General features: G+C 36.6%; 3 protein-coding genes across 6 annotated transcripts; 2 read left to right on the top strand and 1 right to left on the bottom strand.

Moving 5' to 3' along the window:
* LOC109725262 lies at positions 7–6,289 on the top strand. 4 transcript variants are annotated; one of them, XR_002220222.1, is made up of 2 exons: positions 7–325; positions 4,592–4,971. XR_002220222.1 is itself a non-coding variant. In XM_020254370.1 (2 exons), exons 1-2 carry the CDS (start codon positions 116–118, stop codon positions 6,272–6,274), a joined length of 447 nt encoding a protein of 148 aa, XP_020109959.1. In that variant the 5' UTR covers positions 7–115; the 3' UTR covers positions 6,275–6,289. The 4 variants fall into 4 exon arrangements, 3 of the variants coding, with proteins under 3 accessions (XP_020109959.1, XP_020109960.1, XP_020109961.1); XM_020254370.1 differs by lacking the exon at positions 4,592–4,971 and adding an exon at positions 6,038–6,289; XM_020254371.1 differs by lacking the exon at positions 4,592–4,971 and adding an exon at positions 2,707–2,907.
* Positions 3,566–4,337, bottom strand: LOC109725261 (developmental regulatory protein wetA-like). Its single transcript, XM_020254369.1, has one exon. The coding sequence runs from the start codon at positions 4,179–4,181 to the stop codon at positions 3,627–3,629; it is 555 nt and encodes a 184-aa protein (XP_020109958.1). The 5' UTR covers positions 4,182–4,337; the 3' UTR covers positions 3,566–3,626.
* On the top strand, positions 8,906–10,019 carry LOC109725107 (putative ripening-related protein 4). The gene has a single exon (XM_020254178.1). The coding sequence runs from the start codon at positions 9,215–9,217 to the stop codon at positions 9,773–9,775; it is 561 nt and encodes a 186-aa protein (XP_020109767.1). The 5' UTR covers positions 8,906–9,214; the 3' UTR covers positions 9,776–10,019.

Here is a 15,469-nt window from a genome sequence, read left to right as displayed (position 1 = left end):
CTCTCTCTCTCTCTCTCTCTCTATCTGTGTCTGAGGCTACATTCACCAAACCCTCGCCGCTTCACGCGAAGAGGAGGACGACGAAGAAGGGGGCGAGGAGCGCGGCGGCGGAGCCATGGGCGGCGGCGGCGATCACCACGGAGGCGGAGGCCACGGCCACGGGCATGGCCATGGCGGAGAGGCGGGGGATTTCAGGAAGAAGGTGTGGAGCATGACGGGGGGGCCCTACTGCCGCCCCAAGCACTGGCGCCGTAACACGGCGATCGCCTTGGCCGGGATCTTCCTCATCTGCGTCCCCATCGCCATGAAATCTGCCGAGCTCAAGGTTTTTTTGCCCTAACTTTTCTGTAGTTTTTGGTATCATCAGTGGGTTGTGGGGATCGGGATCGGGGTGGGGTAATCGGGGGGTTCGTTGTAGGGTATGAGCGGAAGAACGATGAGAACGATGAGATTGACTGGAATAATCGAGCTAACGAGCCGAACACGAGCTAGCTCGATTAAGTTGCGAGTCGATCACGACCCGGAGTTTTCGAACTCGCCACGAGCTCAAGCCGAACACGAACCGACCTAAAGACGTTCGAGCCGAGCTCGAGCTGGCTCCAGCTCGCTCGAGCCCGGCTCGTTTACAGCCCTAAGCTAAGCTATCAAGAATAGAAACTTCTCCCCCTTTTTGGGTTCTTGTATTAAAAAATACAAAGTAGCACTTATCTTTATTTTCACCTAAGCTTTAATTTGCTCGCTAGTGATTTGGCGTATTTTTACTTTGCCATATAAAAAAGGAAAAATTTTCTCTCTACCCTTCTAAAAATATTTAATTTCATAAATACTCTTTTAAAATTGAAATATTATGTATACGCTCTCAAATTTAAGAAACTTTCAAAAATAACCCTGCCATCAAGTGTCAATCCATATTAAAGTTAATCATATTGAGATTCCAATTTTACCCCTCTTACTTATTCAATGGTCAATTACTAATTCTATTTATAAATACCCTCTATTATATTTCAAAATTAATTAAATTCTATCTAGACTAAAAATTTAGTAAAATTCAATTGATTTTAGTTTTAAAAAATTATTCATTTCAATTAAATAAATATTTCTATTTGGAATAAGTTGTAGTTAAATTAAATTTTATTTTGCTTTATTGTCATAATGAGAAAATAATTCATTTTAGTTATATCTATATTTTTTACTACACTGATTGTAAAGTAATAAATTTTTTTTATTTGACTACTTAAATGTAGAGAAAATTCGTCACTATGAATACATTATAACTAAGAGTAATACATTAGTATAAAATCCGACCTCAAACAAAAAAATTAGTTACATTATGAAAGGACAACTAAATTCTTGGAATCAACGGGCTTTGCACGAACCAATAATAGTTTTAAATAATAAATTGAAAAGATAAAAATTTTAGTTAATGAAAAATTTTCACAAAGTAAGATAATTTCCATTAAATTTAACACCTTTGACTAATTTTAAGTTGAAACTAGCATAAATTCATTTACTAATTAATTATTAATAGCTAATTAACATATTAATTAATTTTCTTTATTTAATTTATTATAATATTTGAAATCTGAATGGATAAAAAAAAAATTTAAAAAAATGGACCATGTACATTCATATGCCCCTCACTAGTTTAGGGGCAAAATGAACAATTTAATTCTTAACCTTCATTATATCAAGGTATAACTAAGATTAAAATGAGTTGACGGTATTTTTGAAACAAGTAAATATTTGTGGGGGCAATTTTGATATTACAAATTATGTAGGGACGTTTACGATAATTTTGAACTTTTCAAGAATACGAATGAAATTGCCCATATATAAAAATGTTGTGCTTAACTATCCTATGATGTTATTGCCCTATTATCAAAAAAAATCTGTTGATTAATAGAAAAGTGAAGTGCAATTTTTTGAAAACTATAAAGTACTTTCTTAACTATAGATTTTTATAGTAAACTAAAAATAAAATCATAAAATAGCTAAGCATATTGTTTGAACCATATGATAAGGAAGCAAAAACGTACTAAATCATAGATAGTTAAGTATAACTTTTTAAACAATAAAGTGGCAAATTTAGTTGGGTAAATTGTAGTTTTTCTTTTTTTTTCTTTTTTTTGGAAAAATTTTAAATACTATCTTTGTAGTTTCACACTTTCTCATTTTAGTACCTTATGTTTTAAAGTGTATCAATTTAGTATCATGTAATTTTATTTTTCTCTTTTTATTATCCATTTCACTAATTTTTTCATTAAATAAGTGACAAAGTTAAAATTAAAGGGTATTAAAGTGAATATTCGATAAACCTAGTTAGGGCATCTGAAGTTTTTTTGTATATAATTTAACGAAATATTAACGGAGGAAAAAAAATCAGTGACAAAGTTAAAACTAAAGGGTACTAAAGTAAATATTTGATAAACCTAGGCAGGGTATTTGAAGTTTTTGGTATGTAATTTAACGAAATATTAACTGAGGAGCCGACGAAAAGGAAAAAATGAAACCATAAGGTACTAAATTGATGAACTTTAAACCACACGGTACTAAAGTGAGAAAATGCAAAATCACAGGGTACTAAATTGATACATTTTAAACTACAGGAAACTAAAGTGAAAAAATGCGAAACCACAGGAGTTGTATTTGAAGTTTTCTTTTTTGTTTTTTACTCCATGTTTTGTGATAGGTGGTCCAACCTTACAGGGGGATAATAATGTAATGAATTTGGTGGGCCCAGACCAACTACATTCTGCGAGAAAAGGCCAACCCAAACCCCGTATTAGCAAAGCCCAACCCAAACTCCATGTTAGCACTTAGCAGTACTGTGCTTTAACTTATCCTGCAATTATGTTTTTCTTTTTTTCTCGGATAAAATCATATAAACTTGATGTGAATTATGGTTAATTTTAATTTGGCCCAATCTTTTAAAATATTGATTATACAATCAAAATTTTAATTTGTTTAATTTGAGTAAATCAACAGTATCCTCACTTCAAAATTCAAAGGGGCTATTTATTTTTATAGTTTTAATTGGTATATTTTATATAACTGGCGCAATAACAAAATTATTAAAATAAATAAATAATTTCAATTTTAAAACTAAAATGCTTATTCAAAAATTTATATAGCTCACTCAAAATGGACCATAACCATAAGTAAATCCCTTACATTATTGTTAATTATTATTAATACTACTACTGGTTACCCTATATTACTGGTAGCATTTGTTAAAAACAGTTGTGAATCATATGTTCCATTCACTCTAAGGCTGAAAAAATAAATTTTGAAAAATTTTATTTATTCTTTTCCGAAAAAGTTCTAGAGCTTCTCATAATCTNTTGTTTTTTTTTTTTTTTTTTGTTGAATTTTTTTTTATTAAATTAATGACAAACTTAAAACTAAAAAATATTGAAGTAAATATTGGATAAGTTTAGTTAGGGTATCTGGAGTTTTTATATAGAACTTAACGAATGCTAATAGAGGAGCTGAAGAAAAGAACAAAAAAATTATAGAAAACTAAATTGATACACTTTAACCATAGAGTACTAAAGTGAAAAAAATGTGAAATCATATAACTATAAATGATATTTAAAGTTTACCCAAAAAAAAAAAAAAAAACATTTCTAGAGATAATATTGCCGGTCTTGCAGTTCTTCCAGTCGCCTCTCCAATTCCTCGATCCTGTCGACCCAATCGCTCCGAATCTCGACGGGCGGGACGCTCCCGAGGTCGCCGCCGCCGCCGCCGCCGCCGCCGTCGTCACCACCACCGCCACCAAATCGCTCTCGCTCTCGCTCTGCTTGCCGCCGCTTCTTCTTCCCCCTGCGAGGGGACGCCTCCTTCGCGGCCACGGCCCTCTGCAGCGCTCGCAGGACGTCCGACCCCTTCAAACCCCCGCCCGTCTCCACTGCCTCGGCCTCGGCCTCGGCCTCGGCTGGCGCGGGGGCGGGGGCAGGGGCGAGCGCAAAGTCCTCCTCGTCGAGCGCGGTCTCGTCGGCGGTTGAGTGATCGCGAGAGGGAGGGATTCGCCGCCGCCGCCGCCGATGGTGGTGGTGGTGGGAGCGGATCTTCGCGGCGGCGGTGGCGACGAGGGGCCGCGGCGGGGGAAGGCGCAGAAGGGAGACGTGCGGGAGGAGGAGGGAGAAGAGAGGGTGTGGTTGGGCCGCCACCGCAAGCATCTTGCTTAATTAGGACGGGATTGAGAGAGGTCCACAATTTTTCTTTCTTTCCTTTTTTTTTTTTCTTTTTTATTGTGTGTTTTTCAGGACCGTCGTCGGAAATAAATAATTATATTCAAAATTAAAAATTGGCTAAATTATATAAAACTTTCTGTTAAAATTTAATTTTTCACTTTTCTTTTCTGTCATTTAAAAATCTATATTTTGCCCCCTTATAAAATAAAAAATGTTCGGTGTGTAAAATGATCATTTTGTCACTCACTATTGTCGTCTCCTTTATCATCTTTCTCAACCGCCGTCTCAATCGGCCACGATTCACACTTCGATCGGCTGTGATTTCTCTCCATTTTTTTCTCCACCTGCTCCCTTTCTCTTCCTGCACCCTCGCCGCCCCTCGATTTCGGCGACAGTAGGGAGTAAATCGAGATGGTCGTTGATGAAAAGGTAGGCAAGAGCAACGAGGACGAAGGCGAGGCGACGGAGGAGGGCGAAGGGATGTGGGCGAGTGCAGGGCAGTGGAGGAGGGCGAGGCGGTGAGGCGGCGGGAAGCGAAGCAACAGGAAAGAGGACAAAGGAGTATTTTTGGCATAAAAAAATATTTTATAACGGAACCCTAACGGTAGGGGTGAAGTGCACATTTTTTATTTTACAAGAAGGCAAAGTATATGTTTTTAAATGACAGGGAGAAAAGTGAAAAATTGAGTCTTGACGGGAGGATTTTTTGTAATTTGGCCTTAAAAATTTATCAAAATATTATTATTTTTTTATTGTAGGATAAAAATGAGACGACAAATAATAGTAGAATACAAATTATACATATATAAAATATAAAAAAATTAATTTATCCCTTCATTATATATTTATGGTTAAAATTTTAAATATTATTTATATGATTTTGCACTTCTTATTTTATTGTCCTATGATTTAAAGTGTATTCATTTAATACCCTGTAATTTTATTTTATTTTATTTTTTTATTATTCATTCTATTATTTTTTTTCGTTAAATTAATAACAAAATTAAAACTAAAAAAATACTAAAAAGTAAATATTTAATAACCCTAGATAGAGTATCTGAAATTTTTTTTATATAATAATGAAGGAACTGAGGTAAAGAGAAAAATAAAACTATAGGATACTANAAATATTATTATTTTTTTATTGTAGGATAAAAATGAGACGACAAATAATAGTAGAATACAAATTATACATATATAAAATATAAAAAAATTAATTTATCCCTTAATTATATATTTATGGTTAAAATTTTTAAGAAAAAATTTTAAATATTATTTATATGATTTTGTATTTTCTTATTTTAGTGTCCTATGATTTAAAGTGTATTCATTTAGTACCCTGTAATTTTATTTTACTTTTTTATTATTCATTCTATTATTTTTTTTCGTTAAATTAATAACAAAATTAAAATTAAAAAAATACTAAAAAGTAAATATTTAATAACCCTAGATAGAGTATCTGAAAAATTTTTTATATAATAATGAAGGAGCTAAGGTAAAGAGAAAAATAAAACTAAAGAATACTAACTTGATACATTTTAAATCACAGTATACAAAAGTGAGAAAATATAAAACCACAGAAATGATATTTGAAGTTTACTTATTTTTTTAAAGCATAATTATCTAACTTTTGAAAGAAAATAATTTTTTAAATAATAAATTTAATAATTTAAATTTGGTCAATTTGTAGAAAAAATTCACAAGTTTTGAGCTTTTGCAAAACTGTGTCGACTTTTTCGATTTTGCAAATTCAGTCAAAATTTTTAGTAAACTGACCAAAATACCATTATACCTTTTTCTCTCTCTTTTTTTTTTTTTTCTCGCGTTCTTTTTTTTCTCAGTTGAAGAAGGCGACAGAGGCGAAAGCAAAAACGGCCCCCATCGTCTCTGCACTTCACGCCCTCACCCTCACCCGTGCACCCCTCGCCCTACTCACCTCCGACCTCGCCGAGGCCGTGTTGCGACCCTCTTTTTTTTTTCTCTCCGACCCTCCTCCACTGCCTCCACGGCCCTCTACAACGATAACAAAAATGGTAATGCGTTTTCTTCCTCCGCCTTGCTCTCTACCTCCACTGTAGCGGATTTTGCACCCACCAAACCCACTTCTGGAAACTTGCGTTCCCACCACCGTCGCCGACGATAAAGAGAAAGTATTTCTCGGCGTCGAGAAGCTTGCCGGCGAGGGAGGGGGCACATAGCCCACCCGCCTGAGAGGGCGGCAACGAGCGCGACCTTGACGGTATCAGAGGCGAAAAGAGCGAGAAATGCATGGGATCATCTCTGTATTAGCAATTTTGTTTGTTTAAAACAAAAAAAAAAAACTAAAAGGCTAAAAACTATAAAATAATAAAGAAAACCAGAGAAAAAGAAGAAGATGAATTTGCACTGTTAAGATTAAATTGCACTGTTTGAAAAGAACGTTGTACTATTATGGACGTAAGTTGTACTATTTTAAATGTAAACTGCACCATTTGAGATAAAAATTATATATACTTTTTAAACAAAAGTTGCACTCTTTAAGAGATATTTACACTGTTTCTTCTCTTGTTACACTCTTTGATGTGTAAATCGCACTTTTTAAAATAGAAGTTACACTCTTTAAACGAAAGTTACACTCTTTAAGAGATATTTACACTATTTCTCATATTAAAGGGTGCAGTTTACACATCAATACATTAATGGTGCGTTTGGTTCGAGTTATCTTGGCAGGATTACAGACAATCCTGCCAGGATTATTGTGTTTGGTTCATCCGCTATGTAATATAGTCGTTAATGTAGCATTACAAATCGAGCGGGATTACACCGAAAATATTAACGAGAGGGGGGTCGTGTATCTTGCATTACTGAAAATCGGCAATAATACATATTATATAAAATGACAAATTTACCCTCCTACACCCCTAAACCCAATTAACAACATTGTTTTCATCTCTCTCTCACGCCCTCCCCCTTCGCTCTCGCACGCCGCTCTCTCTCTCTCGCACGCCGCTCTCTCTCGCTTTCTCTCTCTCGCAACGCAGCTCTCTCTCATACGCCGCTCTCTCTCTCTCTCTCATACGCCGCTCTCTCTCTCTCTCTTTATCTCTTTCTCTCTCTCTCTTGCACGAACACCTATCATCTTCTGTTATTGTATGATTTTTAATTATGTATAATGATCTTTTTTTTTTTATTTATTCTTTTATGGGTTGAAATTAATTTTTTGCAACATTAATTTTTTTTAATGTTTGATCTTTTTATTTTATTAATTATTAATATAATTAATTTACTAATGCAAATTATATTTTTAAAAAATAATATCCAAATGACCACAGCAAGGGCAATTTTGGAAAAAAAAATTATATTTTTATGTCAGAATTACTAAATTTTATAGACTGAATCAGATGTATTAATACTATAAACACTGCAATCTAGTATTACATTACTGCATTAAACCAAGCGCGCTCATGCAGCATCAGTAGTAATCTCACGTCGAAATCCAAGATACCTAGATATGTGGAGATACTCTGTAATAGTACATAACTCGAACCAAACGCGCCCTAAAGGGGAAATAGTTCAACAAGAGGAGAAATAGTGTAAATATCTCCTCTTAAAGAGTACAATAAGAGAAGAAATAGTGTAAATACCTCTAAAAAATTATAGCTTTTGTTTAAAGAATGTAAATTTCATTTTAAAGATGTAGTTTACATCTCAAAGTCATTTTAAAGGCGCAGTTTACATCTCAAAGAGTGCAACAAGAGGAGAAACAGTATAAATATCTCTAAAAGGGTACAACTTTCGTTTAAAGAGTGTAATTTTTGTTTTAAAGGGTGCAGTTTATATTTAAAAGAGTGCAACTTACCTCCATAATAGTACAACGTTCTTTTAAAATAGTGTAATTTAATTTTAACAGTGTAGTTTCATTTTATTCTTCTTTCTTCTTTAGTTTTCTTTATTATTATCTAATTTTTGGATTTTTAGTTTTTTTTTGTTTTAAACAAACTGTTAATCCAGAGATACTCCCATGCATTTCTCGCCCTCCTCGCTTCCGACACCGTCGAGGCCGCACTGGCCGCGGCCCTCTGGGGTAGGCGGGTGGGCCGCGTGCCCCCTCCCTCGCCGGCGAGCTTCTCGGTGTCAAGAAGTGATTTCTTTTTTCGTCGGCGGCGGTGGTGGGGACGCGGGTTTCGAAAAGTGGGTTTGGTGGGTGCAAATCCGCTAACGCTTGAGTGTAACTATTTTTCTCCCTATTCCTCGTTGGCGTGCTTCTCGGTCCCGAAAAACACTTCCTTTTCATCGCCGGCGGTGACAGTGGGGACGGCAGATTTGTTTGGCGGGTAAAAAATTCGATGTAGTGGAGGTGGAGGGCGAAGGCGGAGGAAAAGGACGTGTTACCATCCTCGTTATTATCGCGGAGGGTCGCGGAGGCGGCGGAGAAAGGTCGGAAAGAAAAAAAAAAGAGGGTCGCAGCGCGACCTCGGGGGAGTCGGAGGCGAGTAGGGCGAGGGGTGCGAGGGCGAGGGTAAGGGTGTGAGGTGCAGAGACGATGGGGGCCGTTTCCGCCTTCACCTCCGTCGCCTTCTTTGGCGAGAAAAAAAAAAAAACGCGAGAAAAAAAAGTAAAGAGAAAAATATATAAAGATATTTTGATCAGTTTACTAGAAATTTGGACCGAATCTGTAAAATAAAAAAAGACGGTCCTATTTTACAAAAGCTCAAAACTTATAAATTTTTTATGTAAATTAACCTTTATATTTTATAAATATATATATATTTATTATTTAATATTTTTATACAGCTTCATATAAAATCATCCATCTATTTTAATACTTTACATAGTTCCAAAGGGGCGCTTAGTGGCGAGTGGCAAAGGTGGCCCAGCCACTTCCAAATTTCCAATGCCGTGGCACAACACACCCAAAAAAAAAAAAAAAAAAAAACTTCGCTTTCACCCGCCTCGGTTCACACCAAACTGTGTCTATAAATTGATCCAAACAACACACACTATGCGTACGCACAGCTTGATCGGTCGATCGATCAGCCATGGCCAATTCTCTTCTTGCATTCGCCACCCTACTACTTCTTCTATCTGCTGCTGCTGCCGTCGCGTCCGGACATCGGACCAGATCCTGCCGCGTAAGCGGCCAATTACGCGGCAAGTCCGGCAGGTGCAACCGCGAAAACTACTCGGACTGCTGCGTGCCGGGCAAGCTCTACCCGCAGTACCGCTGCTCCCCTCCGGTCACCGCGCGGACCCCCGCGACCATGACGCTGAACAGCTTCGCCAGGGGCGGGGACGGCGGGGGCCCGTCGGAGTGCGACAACAAGTACCACCCCGACCACGAGATGGTGGTCGCGCTGTCGACCGGCTGGTTCGACCGCTCCAGCCGCTGCCTCAAGAACATCCGCATCGCCGCCGCCAACGGCCGCTCCGTGCTCGCGAAGGTCGTCGACGAGTGCGACTCCGTGCACGGCTGCGACGAGGAGCACGACTTCCAGCCGCCGTGCCCGAACAACGTCGTGGACGCCTCGCCGGCCGTGTGGAAGGCGCTCGGGATCCCCAAGGAGGTCGGCGAGCATCGCATCACCTGGTCGGACGTTTGATCCCCCATTTGAAGTAACGTCGATCGACCGACGATAAGATTAATAATTGAAAAATAAATAAAAATGGGGAACGTTTATGTACGAGTTTAATATGCGCTATATATATATGTGTATGAGTGTGTCGCATGCATGCAAGATCAACGTCTCTCTTGTCACGTATGTGCATGCCGCTGTTTAAGGGTCAGGCCCAGAAATCTATCTTTGGAGGGCCAAATTACAATAAAAAATATATTAATTAAGTGATAAATTGGCGGTTAATTAGAGTTTTTCTTTTTTTTTTTTTTGTTGCGCTGTTCAAATTCTACAACTTAAATTGAATCAATTGGTGATCAATTATCAAAAATTTATATGTTTCTTAAAAAATTGAGCTTCTATACTTTTAAACGTACGTACGTAGCATTCTAAAGTAGATTAGTGCTCAATAATAAAAATTTGTTGCAGCAATATTAAAGTGCATGGAAGAAATAAAAACTTCCATTCAAAATTTAATTAATTACAAACTTACAATCAAAGAACTTAAATAGAAGAATAAAATCAAAATTTAGAAAAATCTAGCTCAACACATATTCTTCACCACATCCACTACACATTGTGCTCCTAAAAACTAGTTAGTACAAACTCGACAATATACCCCACTACTTATACAAATTAAGCCACTATCTATTATTTACATGACTTAGTCAATTTAGCCCACTATTAACACTACTTGACCAACTACTGGCATAATAATAAGACCACACTAACATTATAAACAAATTTGCATCATTTTCCAACAAAACCAGCTCGATCTCTCTTTTCTTCATAAGACTATGGCTTTTTGGCGTTATTTTATGTAGTAAAATATGATTTCAATCAATTAACTATATTCCTTTCCAACTCATTGACTTATCGTAATTAAGAAGATATATATATATATATACACTTGGTCTAAATTGTAAACATTTTTTAAGTGAAGTATATTGATTTAGTATAGTAAACTTGGAAAGGGTTTTGTGGTGCCCCTCAATAGAATCGGCAGGAATTATTCACTGGAGAATGTCTTGGACCAATGAAGCCCCAGATATGAGATTCAGCTTGTTGGTATCCCACTTGCCAGTTTAGAGAAGTGTCTGCTACTTTGCTTTGTTAATGCCACCTACTCTTTTATATCAACACGTTACGGTCACCATCAACAGCTTAATTAATTTGGCGTTTCAAAGATTAGTAGAGGATTTAGTTTTTGAAAAGATACCAGAAAGAAAAGACGGATAGATCCATATAGGCATATAAAAATAATAAAACTAGATAAATATCAATATCCAGATAGAATCATTACTAGAATAGAAGTTAACTTACAGAGCACCGTATAGAGAAAATTTTTGATCAATTTGTGAAATTCTTGATTAATCTGTGGAAGAGAGAAGTTCGGCAACGATACGAACGTTACCACCCTCTCTCTCAGACACTATCCTATATGGTGCGAAACCAAAATGCATATGAGAATGTGTCTAGACCAATACCCCTTTATATAGAATATGGATCAACTTCTCATCCAAGTCTAATTAGTAGTCTAGTTAATTTAAAGGCCAATTTGCATAAAAAATTCACTTATTTTGGGCTTTTGCAAAACCGGGCCACCTTTTTCATTTTTACAGATTCGGTCCGAATTTTCAGCAAACTGACCAAAATACCCTTATTACTTTTTCTCTATCCTCTTTCTCTCTCCTTTTCGTTTCTCTCGTTCTTTCTTTTTTTCTCTCGCCAAAAAAAATAGCGAAGGCAGAGGCGAAGGCGGAAACGGTCCGCCTCGCCTCTCACCCTCATGCTCTCTCCCTTACCCTTTTTCTCGCCTACGTATCTCCCACCTTCCTCGCCTCCGATCCCGCCGAGGCTGCGCCGAGACTTTTTTTTTGCTTTTTTCTTTTCTTTTCTTCTCCAACTCTCCTCCACCGTCTCCGACGACGACGTCTCTCTCGCCTTTCCCCGCACTTCTCGTTCCTCCCTTTCCCTTCTCTCCGCCTTCGACAACGATGCATCTTCGCCGGCGCCGACGTCGACACCGTGGACACCGTGGAGGTCACTGCGATGCTGCAGCCTCGGAGCCGGGGGTCCTTAGCGGCGTTGTCGCCGGCGCCTTGGCCGTTGGCAGAGAGGGGCGACAAAATAAATATAAAAGAAACAAAAAAAAAATAAAGATACAAAATTATAGAAAAAAAAGGATGAAGATAAAATTGCATTGTTAACTGTAAAAAAAATTATAAGTTGCACTACTTAAGATGTAAACTGCAGTTTTAAGATAAAAATTATACTCTTTAAACGAAAATTACATTCTTTGGAAGATATTTACATTATTTCTCCTCTTATTGCATTCTTTCTGATATAAACTGCATCCATTAAGATAAAAATTACACTCTTTAAACGAAAGTTGCACTGTTTCTTAAATTGTTGCACAATTTCTTCTCTTATTACACTATTTTTTTTTATCTTAAACTGCACCCATTTAAGAGATATTTATACTGTTTCTCCTCTTATTGCACTATTTATCCTCTTGTTATACTATTTTTATCTTAAATTGCACCCTTTAAGAAGAGAAACAGTATAACAAGAGGAGAAATAGTGCAACAAGAGGAGAAACAATATAAATATCTCTTAAATTGGTGCAGTTTAAGATAAAAAATAGTGTAAGAAGAGGAGAAATTGTGCAACAAGAAGAGAAACAGCGCAACAAGAGGAGAAATAGTGCAACTTTCGTTTAAAGAGTGTAACTTTCATCTTAATGAATGTAGTTTATATCTGAAAGAGTAGAATATGAAGAGAAACAGTATAAATATCTCCCAAAGAGTGTAATTTTCATCTTAAATAGTGCAACTTGTAATTTTTTTTGCAGTTAACGATGCAATTTCATATTCATCATTTTTTATATAATTTTTTTTTTCTGTTTCTTCTATAATTTTTTTACCCTCTCTGCCAACAGCCACGGCGCCGGTGACGATGCCGCTAAGGACTTTTCCGCTCCGAGACTGCAGAGCCACAGTGACCTCCACGGTGTCGGTGTCGGTGTCGGCGCCGGCGAAGATGCATCGTCGTCGGAGGCGGCAGAGAAGGTGGGAGAGGGAGAGACGAGAAAGGCGGGGAAGGGCGAGAGAGACGTCGTCGTCGGAGACGGTGGAGGAGAGTCGGAGAAAAAAAGAAAAGAAAAAAGCAAAAAAAAAAAGTCGTGGAGCGGCCTTGACGGGGTTGGAGGCGATGAACGTGGGGGTGCGTGGGTGAGGGCAAAGGCGAGGGCGAGAGCATGAGGGTGAGAGGCGAGGCGGACCGTTTCCGCCTCCGTCTCTGCCTTCACTACTTTTTTCGGCGAGAAAAAAAAAAACGAGAAAAACGAAGAGGAGAGAGAAAAAGGAAAGAGAAAAAGTAATAAGCGTATTTTGGTCAGTTTGCTGAAAAAGCGGACTGAATCTGCAAAAACGAAAAATGTGGCCTGATTTTGCAAAAGCCCAAAATAAGTGAATTTTTTATGCAAATTGGCCTAATTTAAATAGATGGGAAAAAGTTATAATACACCATATCAAGCAATTTTAATTTATATATGTGAGCATTGACTTCCTATTTATAGTAAATTTAGATTTGAATATAATTAACTGGGCCATATTCATGAAAATCCTAACAAAGACTACATAGTAAATAAAAAAACATGGCTTCAAATTTTGTAAATCTCAGGTTGTTGTTTTCAAGTTAGAAAAAACCCTACAGAAGTTTTATTAGGGACTTTTTTTTGCATTTAGTTTCTTAACATTTTTTTTTTTACAATATAGTCTTATAAAATTTATATTTACGAAATTGATTCTGTCTCAGCCATGTAAGCACCATACAAGCCCTACATTGATAGTCGAGTTTAAGTTAAACACGGCGAATCATTCACCATGTTTAAACACGATAAATAGTTTTCCGTGTTGAAGCATTATGTATAACCCCCTTTCGCACGATCTCTCTAGACTAATTTTGTAAATATAAATTTTATGAAGCTATTTGTTAAAATAAAAAATTTGTTAAGTAGCTAAATGCAAAAAAAACCTTTTTGTGAAGGTACAAATAATAGTTATTATAGAGAATAACGAACAACTGTCAAAAAAAAAAAAATTGTGATAGAACTTACTTTAAAGTTTTTAAATTTACAAATTACAAATAAACACTTGGTATGACAAAATTTTGTATGTTATTCTGTTTATAGCTGTGGTTTTAAATTAGTTTAAACCAGTTCGGAATATTAGCGTCAAGTGCACATAAACTATATATAGTCATTATCCTTCTAATCTAATTTGTAACATTCTAATAAAACAAAAAAAAAATAACAATAAATAACAAAATAATAAGATAAATCAAATCAAAGTAACTATGTAAGGAAAATTTTAAAATAATATATTTTGTTTATTGTTTTTAGTGAATGGATGTGATTCTTCGTGAAAGGATGCAATCCTTAGTGAATGGATGCAACTCTTAGTGAATGGATGCAACCCTTAGTGAGTGGACGCAACTCTAATCAAAGGGTATGACTCTTAGAGTGAAAGGATGTGACTTTTAGTGAAAGAATATGATATGAAAAGACACATCTTTATAGTGTGTCTCTTCGTACATATGCCCGTTGAAATTAATGGTTATATTCATTGAACTTAACTATTTGGTAGTTATGATCAAATGAAAAGTCACAATCGAAAGGTCACTTCACGAAACACCACCCTATTCTGAATAGTCACTCACGACAACACCCATTTCAGGAATAGTCACTTTCATGAAGCACCCTGTTCGTTGGCTATATAAGTCCATAGCATTGGTTGCCAGAAGAGACAGACAGAAAACAGTTGAAGAGTTGAAGTCTTCATTCATTTAATATTCATTCTTGTTTTATATTCTATTTCTTTTGACAACTTAATCGAAGTGAGTGCTCAAAGGCTCGACTTCGTGTGTGCAAACGCAGTTGGAGGTTTACGCTTCATTGTATCCTGGAGGTTGTTCGTTGACCGATCCGCACTACCCAAATTGTTAGAACGGTGGGACGGATTAAGCCTTAAGGAAATGGATTGCTACCGCCTTGAAGCTTTTTAATCTTTCTATTTCATACTTGTATTCAAATCTGTCAACAATCTAAGGCTATAAATACACGAAATGTCAAATGTCTACTCTCGTGATGTGCGCAACAAACTTTATGAGACTACGAAAGATTTGATGGCATGGCATTCAGCAGCTGCTGCAGAAGAAATTATTTTTCCTTCTGTCGACTCTCAAGTCTGCTTATGTCCTCACTACTCCAAGACAGAGAAAACGAATGAATGACCTGTGACAAACAGTACAGAGCAAAAATGGAATGAAGATGACAATTATATGCCGAGGATATTCTAAATGCTAGTCGGATGCGCATTTTCGAACGTCTATCAAAATGTGAAAACGGCTAAGAATGTGGGAAGGCTTGAAGAAAAATACAAATCGAGGAGCCACAAGTAGAGTGGTTCTTGTTAGCAATATTTAACATAATATGGTTGATAGTAGACTGTTCTAATCAAATTACATGAAATTCAACCAATTTAATCAATTACTCAGACATAATATGAATATGGATGAATCTTATTGTAGCTCTATAACTCGAATAAACTTCTCCATCATGGACTTTAGGAAGTAAACATAGAAGAAGAACTTACTTTCTTAAGATTCTCTCTTCTCTGG

This window comes from Ananas comosus, linkage group 19, assembly GCF_001540865.1.
Source record: "Ananas comosus cultivar F153 linkage group 19, ASM154086v1, whole genome shotgun sequence".
Lineage (NCBI taxonomy): Eukaryota > Viridiplantae > Streptophyta > Magnoliopsida > Poales > Bromeliaceae > Ananas > Ananas comosus.
Note: the sequence above shows the minus strand (reverse complement) of the source record. Positions and strands in the feature narration are given on the sequence as shown.

What these genes read in the sequence shown, in the direction of transcription:
- LOC109725262 (XM_020254370.1), top strand. Translation starts at nt 116, where the DNA reads ATGGGCGGCGGCGGCGATCACCACGGAGGCGGAGGCCACGGCCACGGG. An exon ending in TGAAATCTGCCGAGCTCAAG is followed by an intron (nt 326 to 6,037) that starts GTTTTTTTGCCC and finishes TTTTTTTCTCAG; the next exon opens with TTGAAGAAGGCGACAGAGGC.
- LOC109725261 (XM_020254369.1), bottom strand. Translation starts at nt 4,181, where the DNA reads ATGCTTGCGGTGGCGGCCCAACCACACCCTCTCTTCTCCCTCCTCCTC.
- LOC109725107 (XM_020254178.1), top strand. Translation starts at nt 9,215, where the DNA reads ATGGCCAATTCTCTTCTTGCATTCGCCACCCTACTACTTCTTCTATCT.